Source organism: Physeter macrocephalus, chromosome 14 (genome assembly GCF_002837175.3).
Source record: "Physeter macrocephalus isolate SW-GA chromosome 14, ASM283717v5, whole genome shotgun sequence".
NCBI lineage: Eukaryota > Metazoa > Chordata > Mammalia > Artiodactyla > Physeteridae > Physeter > Physeter macrocephalus.
The window spans coordinates 96304557-96331891 of NC_041227.1; the positions used below are offsets into that span (position 1 = coordinate 96304557).

A 27335-nucleotide genomic window follows, 5' to 3' on the forward strand; every position below is an offset into this window, starting at 1 on the left:
ATTTGAGATTTTTCTTGTTTCTTGAGGTAGGCTTGTATTGCTATAAACTTCTCTCTTAGAACTGCTTTTGCTGCATCCCATAGGTTTTGGATCATCGTATTTTCATTGTCATTTGTCTCTAGGTATTTTTTGATTTCCTCTTTGATTTCTTCAGTGATCTCTTGGTTGTTTAGTAACGTATTGTTTAGCCTCCATGTGTTTGTGTTTTTTACGTTTTATTCCCCACAATTGATTTCTAATCTCATAGCGTTGTGATTAGAAAAGATGCTTGATATGATTTCAATTTTCTTAAATTTACCAAGGCTTGATTTGTGACCCAAGATGTGATCTATGCTGGAGAATGTTCCATGTGCACTTGAAAAGAAAGTATCATCTGCAGTTTTTGGATGGAATGTCCTATAAATATCAATTAAATCTATCTGGTCTGTTGTGTCATTTAAAGCTTGTGTTTCCTTATCAATTTTCTGTCTGGATGATCTGTCCATTGGTGTAAGTGAGGTTTAAAGTCCCCCACTGTTATTGTGTTAGTGTCGATGTCCTCTTTTACAGCTGTTAGCAGTTGCCTTATGTATTGAGTGCTCCTATGTTGGGTGCATATATATTTATAACGTCTGTAAAGCTTTTGATTTCTCCATCGAATCTGAACGAGATCCTTGCTGGGTAGAGTAATCTTGGTTGTAGGTTCTTCCCCTTCGTCACTTTAAATATATCGTGCCACTCCCTTCTGGCTTGTAGAGTTCTGCTGAGAAATCAACTGTTAACCTTATGGGAGTTCCCTTGTATGTTATTTTTCATTTTTCCCTTGTTGCTTTCAATAATTTTTCTTTGTCTTTAATTTTTGTCAATTTGGTTACTGTGTGTCTCGGCATGTATCCTGCTGGGACACTCTGTGCTTCCTGGACTTGGGTGGCTGTTTCCTTTCCCATGTTAGGGAAGTTTTCGACTCTAATCTCTTCAAGTATTTTCTTGGGTTCTTGCTCTCTCTTCTCCTTCTGGTACCCCTATAATGTGAATGTTGTTACGTTTAACGTTGTCCCAGAGGTCTCTTAGGCTGTCTTCATTTCTTTTCATTTTTTTCTCTTTATTCTGTTCTGCTGGGACCCCTATAATGCGAATGTTGTTGTGTTTCATGTTGTCCCAGAAGTCTATTAGGCCGTCTTCATTTCTTTTCATTCTTTTTTCTTTATTCTGTCCCGCGGCAGTGAATTCCACTGTTCTGTCTTCCAGATCACTTATCCGTTCTTCTGCCTCAGTTATTCTGCTATTGATTCCTTCTAGTGTATTTTTCATTTCAGTTATTGTATTGTTCATCTCTGTTTGTTCATTCTTTAATTCTTCTAGGTGTTTGTTCTTTCATTCTTCCCAGTCTTTTTTAACATTTCTTGCATCTGCTCGATCTTTGCCTCCAATTTCCGAGGTCCTGGATCATCTTCACTATCATTATTCTGAATTCTTTTTCCGGAAGGTTGCCTATCTCCACTTCATTTAGTCGTTTTTCTGGGGTTTTATCTTGTTCCTTCCTCTAGTACAAAGTCCTCTGCCTTTTCATTTTGTCTGTCTTCCTGTGAATGTGGTTTTCCTTCCACAGGCTGCAGAATTGTAATTCTTCTTGCTTCTGCTGTCTTCCCTCTGGTGGATGAGGCTATCTAAGAGTCTTGTGCCTGTTTATTTTTTATAATTAATTAATTAATTAAATTTTGGCTGCGTTGGTTTTTTGTTGCTGTGCATGGCTTTCTGTAGTTGTGGCGTATGGGGGCTACTCTTAGTTGTGGTGCATGGGCTTCTCATGGCGGTGCCTTCTCGTTGCGGAGCACTGGCTCTAGGCATGCGGGCTTCAGTAGTTGCGGCACACAGGCTCAGTAGTTGTGGCTCGTCGGCTGTAGAGCACAGGCTCACTAGCTGTGGTGTACGGGCTTAGTTGCTCTGTGGCATGTGGGATCTTCCCAGACGAGGGCTTGAACCCTTGTCCCCTACATTGGCAGGCAGATTCTTAACCACTGCGCCACCAGGGAAGTCCCCGTGTCTGGCTTCTTTCACTTAGTGTAACGTTTTCAAGGTACATCCATCCACGTTGTAGCGTTATTAGTACTTCATTCCTTTTTATGGTCAAATGATACTTCATTTTATGGATATACCACATTTTGTTTATCCATTCATCTGTTGTTGGATATTTGGGTTGCTTCCACTTTTTGGCTGTCGTAAATAGAGCTGCTAAGAACATTTGCAGATAAGTTTGAACCCCTGTTTTGAGTGTCTATTTAGCAGTGGAATTGCTAGGTCACGTGGTAATTTTATGTTTCACTTACGAAGGAACCACTAAACTATATGAAAGTCCCAATTTCTCCACATCTTTGCCAACACTTGTTGTTCCCCAGCCCCCACCTCTGTTTGTTTGTTTATAGCTATCCTGGTAGATGTGAGTGGTATCTCATTGTTGTTTGAACTGCATTTCTTTGATGGCTAATGATGTTGGACATTCGTGTGCTTTTTGGCCATTTGTATATCTTCTTTGGAGAAAGGTCTGTTTGAGTATTTTGCCCATTTCTTAATGGAGTTATTTGTTTCTTTTGTTGTTGTTTTTGAGTTTTTAAGAAATAAAAGTTTGCTGGGGGAAAAAGTTTCCTGAAAACATTTTTTTCAGGAAAAGTTTATAGTATAGGTGAGTGGTTGGAGAACTGACCCACAGGCCAAATTTGGCCTGCCACCTGTTTTTATACAGCCTATGAGCTAAGATACATTTTACATTTTTTAATGATTGGGGAAAAAATCAAAACGAATAATATTTTGAGATATGGGAAAATTATATGACATTCAGATTTCACCATTGATAAATAAGTTTTATTGCACCACTTCCACCTTCATTCCTTTATGTTTGTCTATACTTTCCTGTTACAAAGGCAGAATTGCATAGTTGCAACAGAGCTTATATGTGGTAAGTGTCATAACACTGCTGCTCAGTGCACTGCTAACTGGACTGACACGGTTCAAATGTGGCAGCATTTCATGTACCATGTGTACCACTGTACTGCGGCATTTTATTTTTTTATTATCAGTATATACCTATCATGCCAAAACAAGAAAAGAAAAAAAGTGGGTTTTCAGATGGCAAAACAGATATATATTCTGAGCTCTAATTTCAGCATTGGTTTTTTTGGACCTAAATGCACGTGCAAAGGAAATTTCCTTATTTCCTAATCCATTTGACCATGCAGTTGAGGAGCTTCCACCCACCCTTCAGTTGGAACTGATCAATCTGCAGTGTAATGATGTGTTAACAGGCAATATCAAGAAAAAAATCAAATATGATTCCGTAAATGCCTTCGAAGTGATGAATGTGCTCAATTAAAGTTATATGTTTACAGATACGTGTCACTATTGGCAGTGTGTATCTGTGCAAAAAGACATTTTCAATGATGAAATATGTAAAATCTCATTACAGATCAGCATGAACAGCTGAACACTTGCAATCGATTTTCATGACAGGGAATGCTGACTTTTTTTTTTAATTGAAATATAGTTGATTTACAGTATTGTGTTAGTTTTGGGTATATAGCATAGTGATTTGTTTTTTGTTTTTGTTTTTGTGGGTTTTTTTGCAGATTATATTCCATTATAGGTTATTACAAGATAGGGAACATTAACTTTGAACCCTAATTAAGCCAAATGTTAACCCTCTAAGAGGAATTCCATCCTTCTCATTAGTAGACCTGTATAGTAAATGTATACTCAGTTATTACTATATTTTTAATTTCATTAATAAAAACTTGGTGGAAATTTGATTATCTCTTGCTATGTAAGTACCTACATGATATCCTTGATTTTGCCTGTTGACCCCCAAAGCCTAAAATATTTGCTATGTAGCTCTTTACCAAAAAAGTGCTGACCCCTGGTATAAATATTAATCTGAGTTATCCCTTAATCTGACCCTGATTTACTCTTCCGTAATCCTGGTTTACTGTTCCTTAATTGGAGTGTTTATTTCTAACTTGCTCTTAATTCAGTATTTCCCAAATTCACCTCATAATAGTCGCTAGGTGTACTTGTTAAAAATACAGATTCCATTCTGATTCAGCCAGGTGCTATATCTTATGATCAAGAAAATTTGGGAAACAGTCTCATACTGGAGAGATTTACTTCTCAGCTTAGCCTAGCAGTACATTAAATCCCTACTGTTAGTTTGTTCTCAATTCTCTAATTGCTACTTTTTTCTTAGGCCTATTATTAGTTCTGCTAATCTGCTAATCCTCCCTTCCCTGTAAAACACCTACTACCATCTGTTAGTCATTTCTTAGGTGGACCTGCCTAAGGTAAAATCTGTTAACTTTTAGAGACTGTATGCCTTGATTTACACAAGTACAAGCCTTGAGTCTAAGCTTATAACAGAATCTTTTATTTAGACAACATTAATAAGCTTTTAACACAGATTTGAGGTAGGATCATCAAAAAGATCATATTGTAAATTAAAGCCTGCATTCGAAATATGTTTCCAGTGATGACAGACTCTGTATGACCCATGGAATCCTCTGCTTACCTAATAATGAAAAAGATCTGTGTGAGGGTTTAGATTACTTTATATGCAAAATGAGTTTATTTTATTACTGCCAAAATATTTTAGTTTTATTAAAGTATAATTTTTAATACTTTAAAAAAGTAGTCATTTTTTGGTGTTATATTTTAAGAGGTTAATATTTAAATATCATTGAGCTAGTACCTTAGAGCACTTTTGCTTCTGATGCATTTCAAGCTTTAATGAAAAATGCATCACTGTTTTTCTTCAGTTACTTTTTTTAATGTAGCATTTTATGATACAAGGAAAAACCACTTGCAAATAAAAAGTTAGTTTTAGATTCTGTTTTTTGCACCATTCTAGCTTTGCTACTTTTTGAAACGTTTAGATTATTATGTAACAGATTTTTAAAAGAAGAGTAAATAAAATATAATGTGATCTTTATTAATCTTGAATATCTAATTCAGGATCACGTTTATAGAAGCAATATCTTATTTTTGCTTAAAAAATTATCCATGATTGTGGATGTGATAGGTTATAGTCCATTTAACGTTCTTTCATAAAGAAAGCCCTAACCAGTGCTCCCTAAATGTTTTTCTTTTTCTCAGTTCTTTCTAATCTCTTTATGTCTTAGATTTTACCTTTTTATCATTATATCAAGTTGCTTTCCTAGAGCCCCTATTTATTTTATTTATTTATTTATTTATTTATTTATTTATTTATTTTCCGGTACGCGGGCCTCTCACTACCGTGGCCTCTCCCGTTGCGGAGCACAGGCTCCGGACGCGCAGGCTCCGGACGGACAGGCTCAGCGGCCATGGCTCACGGGCCCAGCCGCTCCGCGGCATGTGGGATCTTCCCGGACCGGGACACGAACCCGTGTCCCCTGCATTGGCAGGCGGACTCTCAACCACTGCACCACCAGGGAAGCCGTAGAGCCCCTATTTAAACCAAAAGAAGATAACTGTTCCTTTTTTTTTTTTTTTGGCATCTTGACTCTGGTGGCTATCTTTTTTTTTTTTTTTTTTCGGTACACGGGCCTCTCACAGTTGTGGCCTCTCCCGTTGTGGAGCACAGGCTCCGGACGCTCAGGCTCAGTGGCCATGGCTCACGGGCCCAGCCGCTCCGCGGCAGGTGGGATCTTCCTGGACCGGGGCACGAACCCGTGTACCCTGCATCGGCAGGCGGACTCTCAACCACTGTGCCACCAGGGAAGCCCTCTTTTTTTTTTTTTTTAACACCCTTATTAGAGTATATTTGCTTTACAGTGGTATATTAGTTTCTGCTTTGTAACAAAGTGAATCAGCTATACTTCCTATTTTTAAAAGAACTTATTTTATGCACTTGAGTTTGATATGTTAGTGTGATCAAAACTCATCATTACTGTTTGCTCTGGATAGCCATATCACTGAAGTTAGTAAGCTAACAAGTACACATTTCCTCACCTTGCCATCTCATTTCTCTGATTCAAATGTCCATATCTCCCTCCACATTTACACAGTGTTCAGAAATCTTCCTGAAAGTTTTATTTTCTCAAAATTGTTGGCAGTGATTTTCCTATAGCAATTATACAAATTAGAAGCATGTGGGGCTTATTTATTTATTTATGTTGCGGTACGCGGGCCTCTCACTGCTGTGACCTCTCTCGTTGCGGAGCACAGGCTCCGGACACGCAGGCTCAGCGGCCATGGCTCACGGGCTCAGCCTCTCCGCGGCATGTGGGATCCTCCTGGACCGGGGCACGAACCCGTGTCCCCTGCATCGGCAGGCGGACTCTCAACCACTGTGCCACCAGGGAAGCCCTGGGGCTTATTTTTAAATTGTCAAATATTTGTTCTATCCATTATAAATCCTGAAATAAAAGTTGTCAAAGTACATTTCCAGCAGCTTTTCTTATAAAAGTTGTAGAGTCAAAAATGTAATTTTTAAAATGTAATTCTTATCTCATAATAGGAAGTTAGTAAAAGACTTGTACACTTATCAACCAGTGCTATTTTGTCACCTGCTTGTGAATCAGTACGTTTTATATCCCAGCTTTGATATATACACACACACAAGTGACAGACCAAAACATTTAGTCCCATTTTGCTGCTAGAAGGTCAAAAATCAGAGAAGTTGACATAAAACTATAGTTTTATGTCAGCTCAAATTCTTTATGAAATGAGAGAGGGCATTTCTTCTTTATATGACTGGAAGAATGAATCTTCCCTAAAGATGAATTTCTCTTTTGCCCATCTTCAGAGGGTGTGTGGTCATGAAGGGAGAGTTTAACCCTTCCAGATCGGTCCAAGTAAATATTGCCCCATTTACTTAAAGTGGCTTGGGTATAAAAGGAAATGGCTTTGCTTTAGTTCATTTTTCATGTTGGTTGTATTTGATGTTATATATTTGACAGTGAAAACATTCAGAATTCTTCTTAGCATATTTATGAAAATCATATTTTAAAATCCCAGCTATTTACATTAAAATGATTGTTTCTTTTCTCAATGATTTATAGATGAAACCAGCCTGTATAAAAGCCCTTACTCGTATATTTAAAATATCTGATCAGGATAATGATGGTACTCTCAATGATGCTGAACTCAACTTCTTTCAGGTAGCCTTCCTTTATTTCAGATATTTGTGTATCTTGGTCTTTTTTTGCTGAGAAGAGAAAAAGTTTATTGGCTTGAACAATGGTATTTTGATAAACATGCATCTCTTTCATGTAAAAACTCTCTTTCACATCAGGCTATTTAATCTTTACCTAGGGGATAAAACTCTCTTGTGCTTAGGAATTGAGGGGACTCTGAGAGTGTCATTTCAAGGTGTACAGTGGGTGTATTAAGGATGACTTGAAGTCTGAACTCTGAATTATTTTTCTTTCTCGGTTTTGTATAACATAGCTACACAAAGAGCTCGGTGTTTTAGGAGCATGATGGGGAGAGTAGGGAAAACATGTCCTAAGTATGATATGTTTTACTTAATACAAAGTAGAGGCTCTGCTAATTCAGAATTTGTTTCCTTTGGTTGCAACTCTTTGATTTAATGTTGCTTTGTGGATTAATATTTGTATTATTTGTGGTTTTAATGCTGATTTATTTTTAACTTTATTTTTATGTTTTTTTGCTAGAGAATTTGTTTCAACACTCCATTAGCTCCTCAAGCTCTAGAAGATGTCAAAAATGTAGTCAGAAAACATATAAGTGATGGTGTGGCTGATAGTGGATTGACACTGAAAGGTGGGTGAATGGTGCTTTTTCCTCCTTTTGAATTTAATATTTTCAAAATTTGGCAGAAGGCGAAAGCCTTTATAGTATTATCTATATTTAGGGAAATGTTTGTATTTACTAATATACCTAAAATCTAACCTGGATGTTTAAGAGTTGGAAGAGGCAGGCATTGGTGGGGATAATTATCTTTACTGTGAGTATAAATTAGAGGTAGGGAAATTGATTGGATCTCAGGAGTGCAGAGGTCCATCTGAGGGTAAGAGATTTCAGAAGCAAATTTATCTTAAAATTAAAATGATTTCATTTGTTTTTATAATATAACCATGTGAATGTCAGTATATTCCTTGGGATGTGTTTTTGGCCCTTTCATGTAGTGCCATCTCTTGCTGACCTGGGTGTATCTGTGAAATGATTCTGAAATCAACTCTTTGAGACACTTGTGAACTTGGTTTTGGTTTGACCTTCCATATGCAAAACTAGTACACATATGTTCAGGAGTCTAGCTCTTGCCGTTATGTTACATGCTTTTCTCCCATGTGACTCTACCCGTTTTCACATCAGCTATATTTACTAATTTATTTTATTTCAGGTTTTCTTTTTTTACACACACTTTTTATTCAAAGAGGGAGACATGAAACTACTTGGACTGTGCTTCGACGATTTGGTTATGATGACGATCTGGATTTGACACCTGAATATTTATTTCCCTTGTATGTACCTTTGGCTTCTAATTGATTTCACTTGCCAGTATTTTAAAGTTTTATTTAGCACGTTGGTAGGTAGGCTCTGAGCTACTCAGGAATAATTTATAGATTTATAGAGCCTTTTATAGCAGGGTTTCTCAAACTCGGCACTATTGACATTTTGGACCAGATAATTCTTTATTGTAGAGCCTGTTCTACGAGTTATAGGATGTTTATTAGCACATCCTTAGATGACGATAGCACCTCTTCCCCCAGTCGTGACAGCCAAAAATGTCCCCTCAGGAGTGAAATCATCCCCAGTTGAGAGCCACTGATTTATAGCGTGGCTCAAACTCTTCCTTTTCTTCTAATGAAGAATAAAAGTATCTTTTTTTATTCATTTTATTGAGGAAGGAGATAAAAGATGCTGGACGAACTAGTTTCTAGAGTCAAGGGATCAAAAATATATTGGTTAGCATTTTTTTTTCTTTAGTCCTTCTCCTCCCTAAGTTTTATAGCCTGTTCTCAGCTCAGGATAAAATAAGTATTTTTCCTAAACGACCAGTCTCTTTGTGGTTATTTTTCTTTAGATAATGATATGTTTAAGTTCTGTATATTTAATGATGAACCCAGCATCACCCTGAAATAGGAGACTGCCTTGCTATAGGATGCCTCTCCCATACCCAAGGGAAGTAGGCTTTTCAGGGAAGTGACTTCCCAAGATCTGGCCTTTGAGCCTTTCGCCTTTTTTCTTCGCTTTTTCAGTAGCACATTATCTTCATGTTCTCCTTTTTAATTTTAGCATAGCACTGCTAGCTATCCATGTAAGGGTTCAGAGAAACTTTGTTGTTGTTTTTCCTTCCCCATCATTAAGGAAACAAAATTTCTAGTTGGATTCCTGGTCCATTAATCAGTTCTAAGTTAAAACTTCCCTTGTCAAAGTTATTAAATCTTGGCTCAAGTAATTTCCCAGGTTTTTCAATAAATATATATTGAGTAAATGCATTTGTCCCAGGACTTTTTTATCAAGTTTTCTTTTCTGTGCCATTTATGTTGGTAGATAAATTCTACAGGAGGTTGCTTATTGCTTTCTAAAGTATGACAATAAGGAAACTCCATCTTTTATGGCTTTGTGACTTACACTAAGATCTTTTTTAATTTCTTTCTGCACCCTACCTTTAATTTTCTGTAAAGTAGCCCCTTCAAAGCCACCGCTTGAGTCTTCTTATTAAACTCTCTGCCCCTGTCCTTCACACTGCTGCTAGATTAATAGATATACAACATGGATTTTGCCATGTCACTTTCCCTTCAAGACAGATAAAGCCTAAGCTTCTTAACCTGGTGTAGGAGGTCATTCATGATCTGCTCACTCCGGCTCACTCCCTGCCTTCATTCTAGAAGTAAATACTAAACTATTTCTGGTCCACCAATCAGATATTGTTTCCCACTCCAGGCTTTTGCCCATGGTATTTTTACTCTCTTCCTCCCTCTCCCCACAACCTAATTCATGTCTGTTATCCTTCAAGGCTCAATACAGGTGACAGTGTCTCTCAGCAGTGCTGACACCTTCCCATCCCCAGGCCAAGGTGTTCCCTTTTACAAGGGTTCCCCTAGCATCTGTCATTTACCCATACTCAACAGTTGCCTCATTCTGTTGAGATAGTGAGGTTATCTACTTGTGGTCTGTCTCCAACTTGAATGTGGTTCCTTAGAGGTAGGGAGCCTGTCTTGTTTTTATGTCCCCAGTACCTCCGTGCATTTGATAAATGTTTATTGACTCGAATTTAGGGTGTGTCAAAGGTCAAATCAGGCAAAAATAACATCTCTTCACATCATTTTCAACTCATTACAATGTTGACATTATTTAAAGCTCATAATTTTGACTTATAATTGGTTTGTAGGAAGAACAACCCATTACAGTTTAATCAGTATTGTCTGTAAAGTTTTTCATACAACCTGCCCTTCAGATAGTTAAGAAAGCTGTCACCTTGGAATGAGCACTATTATGAGTCTTCTGAGAGTTGCCATATACCACCACAGTGACTTTCCCTGGGAAAGTCTAAATGGCTACAGAAAATGTGTTCTGTGAATGCTGTCATCCTACAGAAAGACTTGTTGCAATTTCATGTTCATTTCTCCAATTAAATTTTAATATTTGGTTAATGATTTATTTTTACTTTTTTTTTTTCATCAACAGGCTAAAAATACCTCCTGATTGCACTACTGAATTAAATCATCACGCATATTTGTTTCTCCAAAGTACTTTTGACAAGCATGATTTGGTAAGCTTTTAGCTGCAGTTTTCCATGATATATGATGAAATATTTTCCTGTGAATGATGTAACTCTCTTCCCTGAGCTATTGTGTATTCCTGTCACATAGTCAAAAATTACCCAAACTTTCTTAAACTAGCAAAGATACTTTCTCACATTATTTACTTTGTTATTTTCTCAAGATGAAAAAGTCTAGTTTCTGATAGACCCTTGCATAGGTTTCCTTATATATGTGTAAGGAGTTTTCTTTTTTTTTTTTTTTGAGATTTTTTTATTTTTATTGGAGTATAATTGCTTTACAGTGTTGTGTTTCTGCTGTAGAACAAAGTCAATCAGCTATATCCCCTCCCTGTTGAGCCTCCCTTCCACCCCTCTAGGTCATCATAGAGCACCGAGCTGAGCCCCCTGTGCTATACAGCAGGTTCCCACTAGCTAGCTATTTTACACATGGTAATGTATATATGTCAGTGCTACTCTCTCAATTCGTCCCACCCTCTGTGTCCACAAGTCCGTTCTCAATGTCCACGTCTCTTTTCCTGCCCTGCAAATAGGTTCATCAGTACCATCTTTCTAGATTCCATATGTATGCGTTAATAAACGATATTTTTTTTTCCTCTTCACTCTGTATGACAGACTCTAGGTTCATCCACATCTCTATAAATGACCCAGTTCTTTATTGGGGTATAACTGTTTTACAATAGTGTGTTGGTTTCTCCTTTACAACAAAGTGAATCAGTTATACATATACATATGTTCCCATATCTCTTCCCTCTTGCGTCTCCCTCCCTCCCACCCTCCCTATCCCACCCCTCTCATGGTCACAAAGCACAGAGGTGATCTCCCTGTGCTATGCAGCAGCTTCCCACTAGCTATCTAATTTACATTTGGTAGTGGAGTTTTCTTGATAAAATGTAAAATTTCTTTTCATTTGTTAGTTTTTAGAAACATAGCTTTACTTGATTAGGGAGCTCTTGCATTTGGGAATTATCCTCTTAGATATCTAAATGTTATGTATACTTCCTTGTGTATCTTCAGGATAGAGACTGTGCTTTGTCACCTGATGAGCTTAAAGACTTGTTTAAAGTTTTCCCTTACATACCTTGGGGGCCAGATGTGAATAACACAGTTTGTACAAATGAAAAAGGCTGGATAACCTACCAGGGATTCCTTTCCCAGTGGACGTGAGTATAGAGCTCACTTCTTTCCTCTAGAGTTACAGCTAGTTTGAAATTATGGTGCATTACATTCATCATTTTGTATATTTGCCAGATCTGGTGAAGTGCTTCAATGATAGCTGCCTGTGAGGATTATAGTGCTGCTGCTACCTCTAAGATGAACTATAGATGTTCTATAAATTTATCAGGAATGGATGTGTTTGCTTTTGGATGAGGTACAGGGAAACAGTAATAAGTCATATAAAAATGGAAGTAAATTTTAATACTTAAAAATTTTATTGGAGTATAGTTGATTTACAATGTGTTTTAATACTTTTGATTAAGGGAATTGGAAACATCATTGTTATTGTACAAATCTTGTATTTTCAGAATATGGGGAGAGCATATTTTACTTGACACTGAATTCTTACTTTGAGGGTTTTTTTGTTGTTGTTGTTTGTTTTCAGTGAACTCTTAGACTTAGTGAGGGTGTCTGCAGTCTTGTTGACCTATTGTCTAGGGTGCTAAAAAAATTCTCTGGTTGTGCATAATGACATAATTACTTTAGCCTTGGCGAGAATAACTTGCTCAACACCAGGATCTGTTCTTTTTTCAAATCATACGAAAGGCTAACTATTTTCAAGTGCCTTTCAGCCTTTCAGTTATTTTTTGCACCTTTTGCAAACCTTTTCAGATTTAATTATCATTAAGTCTTTAGCCAGTATTTGCAGTACAATATGTAACTTGGGAAGCAAATAATATAAAATATCCCTGCTCTAGATCTTACCAGCTGCTCACTGCTCATCTGTGTGGCCTTGTTCTCTCCGGGCAGGTGGAATAGATACAGGAGCCCTCTCCACCCCACATCTTGCATTCTCCTCCCTTTCATCTCTGCCCTAAGAATGTCACTGTAGGAAAAGCCATGGTTGGCACATGGGAAATTAAAGCAGTCTGACAAAAATTATCTGGGTCTGGTGGTAAAATTATTTGAGCTGTTGTAATTTTTTTTTAAAATAAATATTCAGGAACTATTCACATTTTAAACTCTTCCCTTTCCTAGGCTTACGACCTATTTAGATGTGCAGCGGTGCCTGGAGTATTTGGGTTATCTAGGCTATTCGATATTGACTGAGCAAGAGTCTCAAGCTTCAGCCATCACAGGTAAGTATATGAATGCTATTTAATTAGAAAAAAATTTTTTTTAGGATTCCAGTTTCATATGTAAAAAGAGTGAAAATAAATGCATCTTCATTAGTCTTCCATGTCTATAACTCTATTTGTTTGCCCTTGATTTGGTAATCACTTTTGAGGTAAGTTGCTTGATTTTATTGCTTATCAAAAAGGAAAGGGTAGAGGTTTTACCTCTAGTCTCCCCCTGAGGGTACTTCATTGATGAAAATCAAGGAGGGGTATGGGCATGAAAAGTATTTACCAGTCTATCTTGTGTTTTAATTTTCTTTAAACATTAAAAACAATGCCTATTAACACATGATCCTGATATTCAACTGATTGTACATCTCTCAGTTTTATAACCTTTTTCCACATTAAAAAATCTTTCACAGATCTTGTAATGTTAACCAGGCATTCTTGGCAGGCAATGTGCTCCACTTAAAGAAAACCCGTAGATATAATATGAAATAACAAATTAGGGAACTGATCGTTTCAAGAAGTTCTTATATCCTAATTTGTGGGGGAAAATGCCCTATCTTACAGGAAGCCCCATTACAAGAAGACAGCCTTTGTGAAATTGACAGAGCAAGTACCCTTCAAAGTACTTAACCAGTTAGACAGTATTTAATGCAGCACCAAAGACTAAGGAACTAATTAGCCAGGATGAGGTTCTTTCACTCAACAAAATATTGTGGCCATATTTCTGTTATCAATAAGTATACTTTTATATATCTTTAATATTAGATAATGTATCATCATATGGATATTCTATAACTTAACTACCCCATAATTATTATCTGTTTTTTATCACTTTCAGGTTTTTTTGCTATAAATAGTGCCTCTTGGTGAGCTTTCTTGTAGTTGAATCTTTGGGTATAGTTTAAGGAGGTCTGTTTACCTCAAGAAGAGATGCCTCATTGCTCTGCTGATACAACATTGTTTTCAGGGCTGCCTCTTTTACAGATTTACCTTGGAAAGGCCAGTTAACCCTAGCGTGTATATCCTCTTTCCATTTATAGACCCAAGAGAGTGCAGTTTTGAAATAACATCTTTTAGTTTATAATTTATTATGACAATAATTTATAACAAAAAAAGATGGGCTATAGTATTGGCTATATTCATTGTAATTTTCTTTTTTTTTTTTTTTTTTTTTTTTTGTGGTATGCGGGCCTCCCTCTGCTGCGGCCTCTCCCGTTGCGGAGCACAGGCTCCGGACGCGCAGGCTCAGCGGCCATGGCTCACGGGCCCAGCCGCTCCGCGGCATGTGGGATCCTCCCAGACCGGGGCGCGAACCCGGTTCCCCTGCATCGGCAGGCGGACGCGCAACCACTGCGCCACCAGGGCAGCCCTCATTGTAATTTTCGTTCATTTTTGGGATATCATTTTGTTATGTAAACGTACTACTTGTTTTATGATGAAATAAATATCATTTGGTTGCTAGAAGTTTACAGCTGACTTTCCGAAATGTGTCTTTTTCACTAAGTGGGGCCCTTCTGTATTATATTTTGTACTTTATTTCACATACAGCTTGACTACTGTACAGTATGTTTATTGATCGAACACTTTGTAAAAATGATAAATAGCAATACCCTATTTTGCAGAATGTGAAATGAAGGCTCAGTGAGTCTAAGCGGTACATAATTAGCTTTTTTTTTTCTTTTTAGTAACAAGAGATAAAAAGATAGACCTTCAGAAAAAACAGACTCAAAGAAATGTGTTCAGATGTAATGTAATTGGGATGAAAAACTGTGGGAAAAGTGGAGTTCTTCAGTCTCTTCTTGGAAGAAACTTAACGGTGAGAGTTCTCAAGAAATAGAACTATACTCAACAGATTTTTATAGTCACAAGTTTACATAATTTTTTCATAACCATTTACCTTTTTAGATGATTAGTAGAACTGAGTGACCTATGTATAATAGTAAGGTACAACTAAAGTGTAACAATAATCGCATTGAACTAGCTTTATCTTTGCTTCATTGATGTCAGCTATCATTTGTCTTTTTTTTTTTTAACCAGCTTTTAGATGGGGGTTAAATAAATACACATATGAAAGCATCAAACACAGTGCTTGGCATGAAGTAAATGTACAGTGAATATTTTGAACCGAATACTGATACCTAATTCTGACTAGTGCCTTGAGTAAGGAGATTGATATATTTCAAAATGAAATAGCAGGCCAAATTATAGTGTAATGAGAATTGCCAGCAGGTGGCTCTGGAATACACTTTCAGTGATATAGTTTACTTCTTTTTCAACTACTGCTTTCCCTTTATGCAGAACAAATGCATCTTTTATTTTAGACCTTAAGAACTAAGAAACAAAATCAATATCCCCTTTGTATTGATAAATAATACATAGTGTAGGGAAGAATGTCCTTTTTTTGGTTAACATACCATACATGCAGAGCATATGTGTTGATGAAAACTAGTTCCTGTAATTTCTTACTATAAATACTGAGATGTTTTTGGTTGTTTTCAGAGGCAGAGGAAAATTCGTGATGACCATAAATCATACTATGCGATTAACACTGTTTATGTATATGGACAAGAGAAATACTTGTTGGTAAGAAATTTTCTGGCATATAAAGATTATTAATTATTGGGTACATTTTAAATGACTCTTTGAAAACATAATTGGATTTAATTTAGTGGTTTTTGTGTGATTTATTTCTTTCTTTCTTTATTTATTTATGATTTATTTTTTTTACCTGATTTATTCATTAGAATTAATTTTAATTCCCTTGATCCATGTGTGATTACATGGGTATAGATATAAGTAAAAATTCATCTATCTGTGTGCTTAATTGTATGTTATACCACTGTAAGAAAGTAAAAAAAAAAAAAAATTAAATCCTCTTTGCTCTTTCTTCCACTTTTATTTTTTAAAATTATGTCCTCTATTGTTGACTAGAAATTAGTTTGAAGACCTTTGTGTAGGTGTGGGGTCGTTTAATCTGTAACCTGAATCAGGTTGTATCTATTTAGCAGGGAGGAGTGTATTTAACAAGTGTGGTAGCCTAAAAAATGATTGATAGAATAGTATGACTGAAAAGATTATATGAAATAGTAGAAAGAGGTTTTATGTTCTTTTTGGATCCAGTCTGATTTTGGTTTGAATGCTGGTCCACCACTGATCAGCTGTGTGACCTCAGGCAAATTGCTTATTCTCTCTGAGCCTGAGTTTCTTATTAAGTTAACTAATATGAGAAGCTCCTGACAAATAATAGGTACTAAAGAAAGTTCATTCCCTTTTTTTTCTTTTTGGAAATAGTTTATTCTGCTAGACAGATAATCACATTGAATTTTATGCATATTTTGCTCTTTATGATAAAAGTTCTTTGTCAGTTTCTTGTTAAACCTGTTTATCTCTCATTCTTCTCCTAATTATAATTCTGTATATTGGGTACTCAGTAAATCTTCCTGATTGTTAACTTTCCAGTTTTATTGTTACAACCATTCATTGCAAATTGATGTCTTTCATGTCTCTGAATATCCATGCTCTAATAGTGTTTTATTTGGAATATATTGAGTCACCTCTGACTTTACACTTCCCCTTTCTTCTCCTCAACAAAGAAGCACTATCTTATATAGCTCAATATTGAATTTTACGCTTGTTGGGTCATTATCATATCATAGATGGGATGTTTCTTTAGAGATTTTATAATAAACATTGAAAAAGAGTAGGCAGTGAAGTAGAACAAAATAACCTTAATGTACTGTCCTTTGGTAGTGTGGTAGAAAGAAAAAAGACTTGGGAATCATATCTGAGTTCAATTTTTGGTCTGATGACTAGTTAGTTGTGCTATCTTTGGCAGTTGACCTAATCTCTTTAGCCTGTTTTCTTATCTATAGTATGTAGAGAATGCATGTAAAGGGCCTGCCTAGCACACTTTAGTCACTCACTAAATGTTAGTTTCTGTAGGACCTTAATCACCATTTTTCATCTTCAAAAATCAGAAGCTACTTGTTTATCTATATGTCTTACTGCCAAAAATAGTCTGAAAATTTATGCTTAACTAGTATTCTTAAATTAGGAAGTCAAGTTAAGCAAATCATAAAACATCATGACTTTAATTTTACATCAGTATTATGATACTTATGTTTCTGTCTTTTTCTTTTTACAAGTTGCATGATATCTCAGAATCGGAATTTCTAACTGAGGCTGAGATCCTTTGTGATGTTGTGTGCCTGGTATATGATGTCAGTAACCCTAAATCCTTTGAATACTGTGCCAGGATTTTTAAGGTTTGTTGCTCTTTTGGTCTAAAACCAAGTTTAACTTTATAAGGAGTTTAATGGAATTGTAATGTGGTGTTTTCTAACCAGGGAAATGCAAGAAAATTATTTGTGGAGCTTTTCAAAAATACATACATTTGTGTCCTATCCCTAAAGGTTCTGGTTTCATTCTGAGGTGATAGAGTCGCAGACATCTGTATTTTTAAAAGTACTTTTTTCCACATGTGACTCTGATGTGCTTTCCTGGTTAAGAACCTCTGCATTAATGGAAGGTCCTAGGAATGCACATGGATTATATGTTGCCCGTTATACCAAGAATAATAATAGAGCAAGGGGATAAACCAGAGGCTTGAAAAGTTATCAGTTACTTTGAGATTATCAAAAAGATTCAATAAGAGTAAAAAAACTGTATGTATGAAGGATTTACTCTAGCATTGTTTTTAATAGCAAAAACCTGGAAATAATCCAAATGTCTAACAATAGGAGGATAGTTTACCAAATTGAGACAAAATGATCTTATGACATTTATGTAGCCATTAAAAATAATGGTTTTGAATTCTGAAAACATGGAAAATTCAGTATTGTATTTTTAAATGGTTATGTCCAGCATGGCTACAACTATGTAAACATATATATATGCATGTGCTTAAGGACTAGAGGTAATATCAAAAAATGAAAATAGTGTGCTTTAGGAGAGAGAATTTTGGTAGATATCTTTTTATTTCAAAGTATTGTTTCTTTTTGAAATTTTTTTTTTTTTTCAAATTGTAGTGAATTTGAAGAATTGTTATAGGTTTATATTGTTACCAGCATTAGAAAAGTGGCCCTGGTCTTATTATGCTCCTGACCTAGACAACTGCCAGTCTTTGCCCCTTAGTTTACTTTCTCCCTGAAACTGTTGATGCTTTGCCTATCTAGAGAAAATTTTTAGTGCCCATTTAATTAAATTTAGTAATTTTTGAACTTGTCATCAGATTTTGATTTCACTTTTTATTCTATAGCAACACTTTATGGACAGCAGAATACCTTGCTTAATCGTAGCTGCAAAGTCAGACCTGCATGAAGTCAAACAAGAATATAGCATTTCACCTACTGATTTCTGCAGGAAACACAAAATGCCTCCACCACAAGCCTTCACTTGCAATACTGCTGATGCACCCAGTAAAGATATCTTTGTTAAATTGACAACAATGGCCATGTACCCGTAAGTACTTGCTCTGCCATGATTTTCGTGTTGCATGGTTTGTGGTAACATTGCATGCCTTTATTAGCCATGAGGGTGGAATCTCTGTCACATAGAAGTTGTTCAGCAACAGAAAGAGACTTTGTAATGAGAAGGGACAAGTTTGAGTAAATGCACGTTTGGTTTGGGTACCAGAAGAAAATTATATCAATGGTGCTTCTGATAATATTTGACTATATTTGAGCAGGCTGTAACTATCTTAATAGGATAGTACAATAAAACTCAGCCCCTCACCCATCATTAAAAAGATAGTCTTACTGCAATAAAATGGAATTGACATCATGCTAATAAGGCATTTCCATATGAACAAAAAGTTAACTTTTATATTTTTTCTGCTGATTAATTGACCTTGAGTATGTGAAGGATTCTAAAATCTTTTATGAATTTATGTTTAAATTATGGGTATGTTTGAGTTCAGGATATAATGTCTTTTTTTAGTGCTCTAAAAAGTAGTTGTAATTGGGATTCCTTCTATATAAATGTTTTATGTTAAGTGTTATGAACCACAAATTTTATGTACATTTATTGTATATCTATACATGCATATGCACAAGCACATAACTGTGGTCATCTTCGTAGTTTACTAACTGCCTTAAAATTGCATGGTTCTTAATGGCATTCTCCTCAAGTACGGTGTTTGTATAAATTCTGTTTTGTGACAAGATAGTTTTTCAGGCAGTGCGTTTCTCAGGACTTTACAGTTTATTCTATTTATTATTATGTTATTCTCTAAATTATTTTTCTTCTTATGAAAAGTACAGTATAACATAGAGTAATACTCAAAAATTGCTATAAGCTAAGGTTTTTCAAAAGGTTGTTAATTTGTACGGATTTTTCAAATCAGTTAACTTTATTGCTGTTCCATTAACTAGTACTTTAAAAAAATGCAGCAAACACCTGAAATTCTATTTGTATTGGAAGAGAAGTCATTCCTTCCTATTACTGTTAGATAAGCAAAACCTTACTTTTTATGTTTACCTTTGCTTTAAAACTTTCGTGTATGTTATCTACAGAGAGGATCATTACAGAGACAGACTCTCCCGAGACATGGGCAACACTGATAGAATAGAGAATTTGAGAAAAATCTGGGTCTTTCTAAAAACTGCTTTGTAAGTTACTTTTTCTTTATGGCTTCTATGGCATTTTGTTGACATTTTCTTATAGATGACCAAATCTTTTTCTCCATAACTCACATTTAGTAATTATCCAGAAACGCACTGCTTGGTCAGGCTTACTGCCTAACTGTATACTATGGTGTCTTTTTTTTTTACTATGTAAATGCATTGTCTTAATCTTGTAAATAACTGCAACTGTGTTTTTAGATCTGCAACTTTTAAATTTTACTGCAATATGTGTGAGTGTGTGTGTGTGTGTGTGCGTATATGATAAATGTACATATATGGACACTTGTTTTTATGGTTAATCCGAAACTACTTCTCATGAAGCATCTCCCTGTTGCTAAGCATACTTTGCATCCCTCCTTTTTGGTGGGTGGAGCCTGTATATGTTGAAGAGTCAGATTCAACTTATAAAATAACAGATGGATTCCAGTATGACAGCTGGCAGTGACTTAGTAGCAGTGATATGTTCATCATCACAAGTCAGATTTTAAAATGGAATGTCTTGAGCCTGTAAGAGTCTTTTAAAAAATTAATTCTTGTTTTTCTTCATGTTGGGAATTAGGCATTATTGGGATGCTGCTAATCTCCACAACCATGCCACCGTGTGCTGTGGTCTCATCAGATCTCACAAGCTAAGCCAAGTCAGATTGGGCCAGTCCATTGACTGAGAAGCCTCTAAAAAATGTTCAGGTGTTACAGGAAGTGATGTAATTGATTCTTCAGGTGGCGCTCTTCTGAGTGGGTTCTGCGCCAGTACCTCTCCAGGGGTGGTGTGATGGCCTTGTATGTCTGAGTGGCTCCGACCACTGAGCAGTCATTGGAGACCCCCTACTTTGGTTGTTAGAGTGGAGGTGAAATGGGCTGCCCCACGTGCCTGTACCAACTAGTGCAACTCACTCAACCAGAAAGGAGTCAGAAAGCCTCCCTAAATTTCATATCTAATATCAATTGGATCCATTGTTGATTTTTACACCCTTACCCAGAGTTTCATATTATCATACTTAGCTGGTGTGTTTTGGTAGCAGACGAAATTAACCCTATATTTTGGGTTCAAGTAGAAATTTATGAAGCACTTTGATTTCCTTTGGGAGCCATGGTGCTTGATGAATTAAAGACGATGTTGTTCATATCTCCTCAGGGTTGAACATACTCGTCTTTTGACTCTTTTGTGTATTTGTCACTCTTCTCCTTCCTGGTTTTCAGGCATGTGTATATACTGAGGGAGGAGGAGGGGATGGTTATTTAAATGCTAGCAAACTCTGACCTTTTGGTGGGTGCTGTGGCTTACTCAGCTTTTCTTTTATTAATTTAGATGAGGGTGCCATCTATTGCTGTGCATATTTATTCCACTAAAACCCTTGTACTAATAATTCTATCCCCCCTCCAAAAAAGCAAAAGTGTTAGCTAATTTTCCTTAGATTTTCTATAGGGAGGGAGGAGGGAGCTATTGCTGTTCATTATATTTTTGGTCAATGTGGAATTCTGCACAACTTTAGCATGCCCCACACTGTCCTTTTCCTTAGTGTTGCTTATGCCTAAATCTTTTTTTTTAAGTTGGCACACTCTGACTTGTGCCATATTTGTAAGTAAGAACTCAACTCCTGTCCTTCTGTGTGTTTTCGCAGCCATGCCCGGTTACGCTGTATGTGCACCTGCAACAGGTGTACATTTTGCATCTGTCAGAACTTCCTCAACTCAGACTTGCTGCAATCTGTAAAGAACAAAATCTTCACTGCAGTTCTTAACAGGTTCTTAACTTTCTTTACTGGGTACCAGGCATTCTGTTAAAATACAAAAGAAAAAAGTGGTTAACTATCTATTATACAAATACTACAAAGACAACAAGCTGACTGATGCCCAACTAACTTCCACTAAAATTCTCACTGTGGTGACAATGTTTAGTTCTGGAATCATCCTTAATGTTTAAAAATTAATAGATGTATTTAGGGGACTATAAAGTAAGATTTTAGCTTTTTTTTTATTAAGGAAGTTAAAGTATTTTTTATATTAGGGAATAATATATGTAGGGAGATTAAAAATCTTTTGGCTGAGAGTTGTAGAAATAGATTAGGGCTTTAGTAAGGAAAAGACACATTGATTCCAAATGTTATACTGTCCTCAGCTTGCATTCAAATAGTACAGCTTATTAAAACCATACTTATATGAGCAGTATCTTGGGTTTGAAAAACTTCTCTATTGAAATTATTTATAGTTATAATTTACTTTTAAGTACCTGGAATGTTTTTATGAAATGAAGATAATAACCAACTTTAAGGATTCAAAGGAATATGGAAAAGAAAAAGATCTATAGTACTAGTTTTTGAGGTCTTTACAATTGAACCCGAAACATAAAGTATGCCTAGAAAGTAATATGCTTTTAAAAAAGAAAGAGAAACAACAACAAAAAATAGGTTGTATACATTCCCTCAGAGCAATAAACTTGGAAGGTTATGTTCTTATTCTGGTCATGCTACCTTTCTTTCTTCAAATCGATTTTACATTTTGTGAACATTTAAGAGCCTATGTAATATTAGTTTGTATCTAATGTCAAATTTTTATGTGTCTATGAATGAATTACGTCTTTGAAATCATTCAGATGTCATTGGGATCAGGGCTTGATTAAGACAGATGATCAAGCTAAACAGATTTTGGTTAGAAATGGATCTTATTTGGGTTACTGTTGGACTCTTACTGAGGGCTAGGCTCCGACTGTACCAAATGAGTAGGATAGTTTGTGTCCACCAGCAGTGTAGACATGGCTATTAAACAGTGAGGCTATATCTTATGTGAGTCAGAAACTGACTCTGAAGACATTCTAAAAGAGTTTCAGTGATGTTTTGAGCACTAGTAGCTCTGGAGTAAGAATGCAGCCATCATAGGTGATTGCTTTGAAGGGATCACCGCGCTCATTTGGTGGTGAAGTTCTGCCTCTGTCTTTTGAATGGCATCTTATAAAGGGTAACACAGACAAATTTGCTCATGACAACTGTCTGAGAAAGTGCAAGGCTAGTTCAATCCAAACAGCATTCAGGAGCTCCGGTGTTGGTAATGGTAGAGTTGGAAGAGATTCTAGAATTCATCTGGCCTAACCTCCCATTAGATTGCCTTCCTGAGAGAGTACTGTTTATCTGCTGATGGCTTTCCTCATTGGAGAGGGTTTTTGCTTTTGCCTTTTTTTTTTTTTGGACTAAAATTATTTCCCTATAACTTTGTCTCCTTTAGTTTTAGTTCTGCCCTTTAGAACAACATACGACTAATTCTACTCCCTCTTCAACATAGCCTTCAGACATTTGAAGATGGCCATCGTGTCTCCCCTAATTTTCTCTTCTCCAGGTAGAACATCCCCATTTCTTTCAGCCTTTTCTTAAATTAGATGGTTTAGTGACTTCATCATTCCTGGTTTTCCTCGTCTGAAAGCCCCTTAGTTGTTCAGAGTTCCTCTTAAAAAGTGCCACTGAGAATGGCGAACAGTGCTCCCGGTGTGGTCTGACTGGTCCATAACGGTGGGCAGTCATATTCCTCAGTGAGGACAGCACCTGTCTACTGCATGAATTAACCTTTTAGCAGCCCCAGCCCACTGTTAATGCATATTAATCTTGGGCTTGAAATCAGATTTTTTTCGTACAAAGTGCTATGAAGGCAGTGTCCCCTCCTCTCTGTGTATTTGACAGTTTTAGTTGGCTCTTTGTATCTAAATGCGGATACATATATATCTCTATTGAGTGTCATATTCTGCCTTTTGATCCATTGTTCTAGCTCAGTCATTTCAAACATTATTTCTGTCATTTGTCCCATTATACATATTTCTCGGCATTGTGTTATTTGCAAATTTGGCAGCTGTGTCTTCTTTATCTTTCAAGTTATTGATTAAAAAATAATGTTGAATACCCAGAGATTAGAGAGCGAGATTGCTCAAGCAAGCAAGCCCTTTAGTGCTCCACTAGAGAACTCTTTTCCCAGTGACACAGATTCAGAATTCTTGGGGAAAGATTATTCTATCAATTAAAAATATTTTATTATCCAGCCCATGTTGTATCTTACTGTCTTATAAGAGATTTCCCGGAGGGCTCTTTTGAAATCAGTATAATTTCTACCACATTCCTCTGATCCACCAATGTATTAATTTTATCTAAATAGAAAGTGACATCTATTTGGTGTCTTATTCTTGGTGAACTCACCTTGGCTCCTAGTAATTGCTGATCGCAGACCATCAGTTTTATTCTAGAAGCTCTTGATTGTCCATAATTGCAGATTGATTCGTTGTCTGCATCTTTAGTGCCAATTTTAATTTTAGGTTGGTTTAGTCAGTTTCCCAATGAAATAGGTTGGGTGTGCATTAATGGATGAGATTGCTCATCATAAATTACTCTGTACAGTGATCCTCGAAGAGAAATCAGTACGTTTTGTCATATCTAATTATAAACTAGAAATAATTTAATGGTAATGTCAGCATACATCACTGACGTCTGGTAATCAAGAAGGGAAAGAATGAAAAAGATGAGGAGGAAAACCAGCATACTTTTCAAAGAACTCCTTCCTCTTCACTGGTAGTATTTCAATAAATTATTTTATAGAAGTCCAGTGGAAATTTAGGAGCTCTATATTGAAGTTTCTTCTAATTCACAAAAGGATTATAGATGAGGTAGGTGAGGGTGGAGGCCAAAAACTTAAGTACCTACAGGGTCTGGATGGATAATGTTAATGAATAAAGGTGGCCAAGGAGAAGAAATAAGAGAGGTGGGAGCTACGACAGGTCCTGTCTGCAAGAGGCAGCCACCACTCAGCTCTGGCTGTTGGTTAGTGTCCAAGCGTGGTGTTGCCAGGACTTCTGATTCTCTGAGACACTAGAAGTCAGGATTTTTAGGTAAAATTTCCGATATTTAAGTAAAGGCAATTAAATTTTAAAAATCTGAAGTACTAATCAGAACAAAGAAAGCATGTTTACAGGCCACCAGTTTGCAACTTCAGTCTTAAGACATAGCCTAAAGTTGTGAAAATGCAGGCCAGAAAAAGGTACACCTGAGGAATGAAAATGTCTCTTACAAACACCTCCACATACAGTTTTACTCCTTTCTCTTTAATAACTTGAAAAAGTAATGGGGTTGGTGGGGTGAGAATGGAACCACTTTCCCTACTGTGTCTTGGGTTTTGGCAACCTTTTGGTGGTGGGTCACCACTGGTTTGCTGTGCTAGGTATATCTTAATGTTACATAAACAGAAAAAGGATTCACTAATTGAGTAAAAGTCATGTAAGAATTTTTCACTGTAATTCAATAGGGACAATTCTCACTCAACAGTAAGTCTTCGTTTTAGAAATCTGCTGTGCCTAGCGTTTGGTTCAGAAGTATAAATGAGCAGTTTAAATTTTTTAATTTAACCAAAAAGTTTTGTTAAATGTCTGCAAAGAAATTAATAGACAAATATTGGTATATACATGTTGGTCTCAAATTAGTACATTGTTTTAGTGTGCTTGTAAAAATTTTGATCACCAAAATAGAAACTACTTCCAGAGATAATACATGTTTGGGGCCACGTTCTCCCTTTATGTCATCCTCCTACCACTTTGATTTATTCATCCAAATACTTAAGTACCTGCTTTAGATAGGATCCTGCTGTGAGCTGGGGCAAAATATCAAGATGAAGAAGATACAGACCTGTATTTAAATACCTTTCTAAATATTGTGTTAAATTTTTTTTTTAACTTTTGGTTATATTTTCAGTGACCTTAGTGCCTTATGCTAGCAAAGGAAGTGCTATAACCTGATCATTAGAGGATCTATGCCAAATTAATTAATTTATGCTTACGCAATTTCAACAGTTCCAACATTTCTGAAATTGTCCATTTTTCCCCATCTGTCTTTGAGCAGAAAAGATTGTCTTTATTTTTTTAGCTTATTTACTGACACTATGTATTTTAAGTAGAAAGTAGTGATAAAATTTTTTTTCTTTCCAGTTTAATTGAATGTATATTCAACATGTGAGAGAAGTGTTTAACTACATATCTGACATGTGACTTTGTTCTTTGGTAACTATGGTCTCAGCCTTTAGATCTGGATAGGTTTATGTTTTTCTTTGGAATAATTTATGAATAGCTGGAATTATTTGAATTTAAATACATTTGGAAGATTATTAACCTGTGGCCAGATGATTTTAGTCTCTGGCAATGCTTTCATTTCAAATAGTGAAAATCATGTTATTGGAGAAAAATACCTTTTGATTATATTTTAATTATAAATACCTCTTAAATCTGAAGGTGTTAAAATGACTATGTAGGAGTGGGCTTGACTGTTGGTTTGAACTACCCAGGATTTTAGTTTATTAAATATTTATTATTCTGACTTTAGAACACTCCTGCTTTGCATGAGGATGTCACTATACTGTAGTGTGTGTGCACTTTAATTTGTCCCTTCCTTTAGGTGTTCATTTTCATTTGTTTGCCTGTGCCACTTAGTCATTTTTTAACTCCTCTTGATCCGTTTCCCAGCTGTGTTTCAGTGTATAATCCTCCCATTTTTCCTAATCTATAATTTAATCAAATTGTTTATTTTATGATTTATTATTTTGGCGTGGTTTTCTTTGATGCATATCTTGGTTTTAGTATTTCTTTCACCACATTTTAGTACTTGCATTAGCCATATAGGTTATTAGTTCATGTTACTTCTTAAGTTTGGTAACAGCATCTTACTTTAGCAACAAAATGTGTAGTTCACACTGAGTATTTACCGAGACGCAAAGGTATGATGGACAGTCATCATACCCATTGTATTTTTTATCCTGTTTATTAATGTATTTTTAAAAATCGGATATACGTGACATTTATTTTAATCTATTCTTTAATGACTCACTTCATTTGCCCATATTACTTTAGTAATCACCTAAGTTCCTCCTTCACATTGTTTGAAATCATGTTACTTAATATAGGAGCCCTGTTTTTGAAGAAAGGACTTTACTGTTGTCATGCTAAAATGAACTGTCTTTTCACAGGATTGCTTTATGAAGAGGATAGTTTCCTAGAAATCTTAATGCTATAGAGATTCTGTTGGGACTGTAAGAGTTCTTAGGATATTATGTTTCAGTAAAATATTGTATTTTAAGGAAGTGCATCCTGTGTTTTAATTTCATATGAAACTTCTGTGTTCATATGAAAGGTCCTTACAAGGCTTTTCTTTGAATTTGGATACATACACATAGTCATACGTTCAAAATTATATGAGAGCTTGTGTTATAGATTCTCTTCAAGTAAGCTGCTGCTGCTTATAAATTAAAATTTTTTTGCCGTTTGGTTAGTATATTAAAGGACACAACAGGATGGAGTTTGCCTATTCTGCCTACTAAGTATCGGTAGTTAACATGTAGAAGACATTATGTGTTTCCCATGTATCTACAATCATCCATGAATTTTTATTCTTCTAATGCTTGGTGAAGCATTTCTTGACATTGATGCACACCTATGTCCTTTTCCTAAGTATGTTACTGTTTAGGCATGCTCAGTTAACAGCTTTCCTGTGATTTGTGTTATAGTTCATCTTTGTTGGACACTTTTTATTTCTTAACCTATTTCGAGAAATAGCTTATTAAAATGTTTCGTGCCTACTAGTTCAATTAGGAGAATTGTCATTGTTAAAATTATTATTAGCATGAGCTTCCCTGGTGGCGCAGTGGTTGAGAGTCCGCCTGTCGATGCAGGGGACATGGGTTCGTGCCCCGGTCCGGGAAGATCCCACGTGCCGCGAAGCT

The 27335-nt window shown here is 36.0% G+C and overlaps 1 protein-coding gene across 17 annotated transcripts in view; it reads left to right on the plus strand.

The window, feature by feature from the left end:
• Nucleotides 1–27335, plus strand: part of RHOT1 (ras homolog family member T1) — a 122580-nt gene that overhangs the window by 67757 nt on the left and 27488 nt on the right. For 9 of the 17 annotated variants that reach the window (XM_028498052.2, XM_028498053.2, XM_028498055.2 and 6 more), the window contains 12 exons: nt 7005–7103; nt 7620–7728; nt 8309–8429; nt 10600–10684; nt 11711–11856; nt 12890–12990; nt 14664–14794; nt 15478–15561; nt 17124–17243; nt 18236–18438; nt 19491–19586; nt 21224–21346. In XM_028498052.2, the coding sequence (XP_028353853.1) occupies nt 7005–7103; nt 7620–7728; nt 8309–8429; nt 10600–10684; nt 11711–11856; nt 12890–12990; nt 14664–14794; nt 15478–15561; nt 17124–17243; nt 18236–18438; nt 19491–19586; nt 21224–21346 (1418 nt within the window). Of the gene's footprint in view, nt 1–7004; nt 7104–7619; nt 7729–8308; nt 8430–10599; nt 10685–11710; nt 11857–12889; nt 12991–14663; nt 14795–15477; nt 15562–17123; nt 17244–18235; nt 18439–19490; nt 19587–21223; nt 21347–22820; nt 23187–27335 lie in introns of those variants that run through there. The other 8 variants (XM_024127644.3, XM_028498059.2, XM_024127652.3 and 5 more) reach the window with 4 other exon arrangements.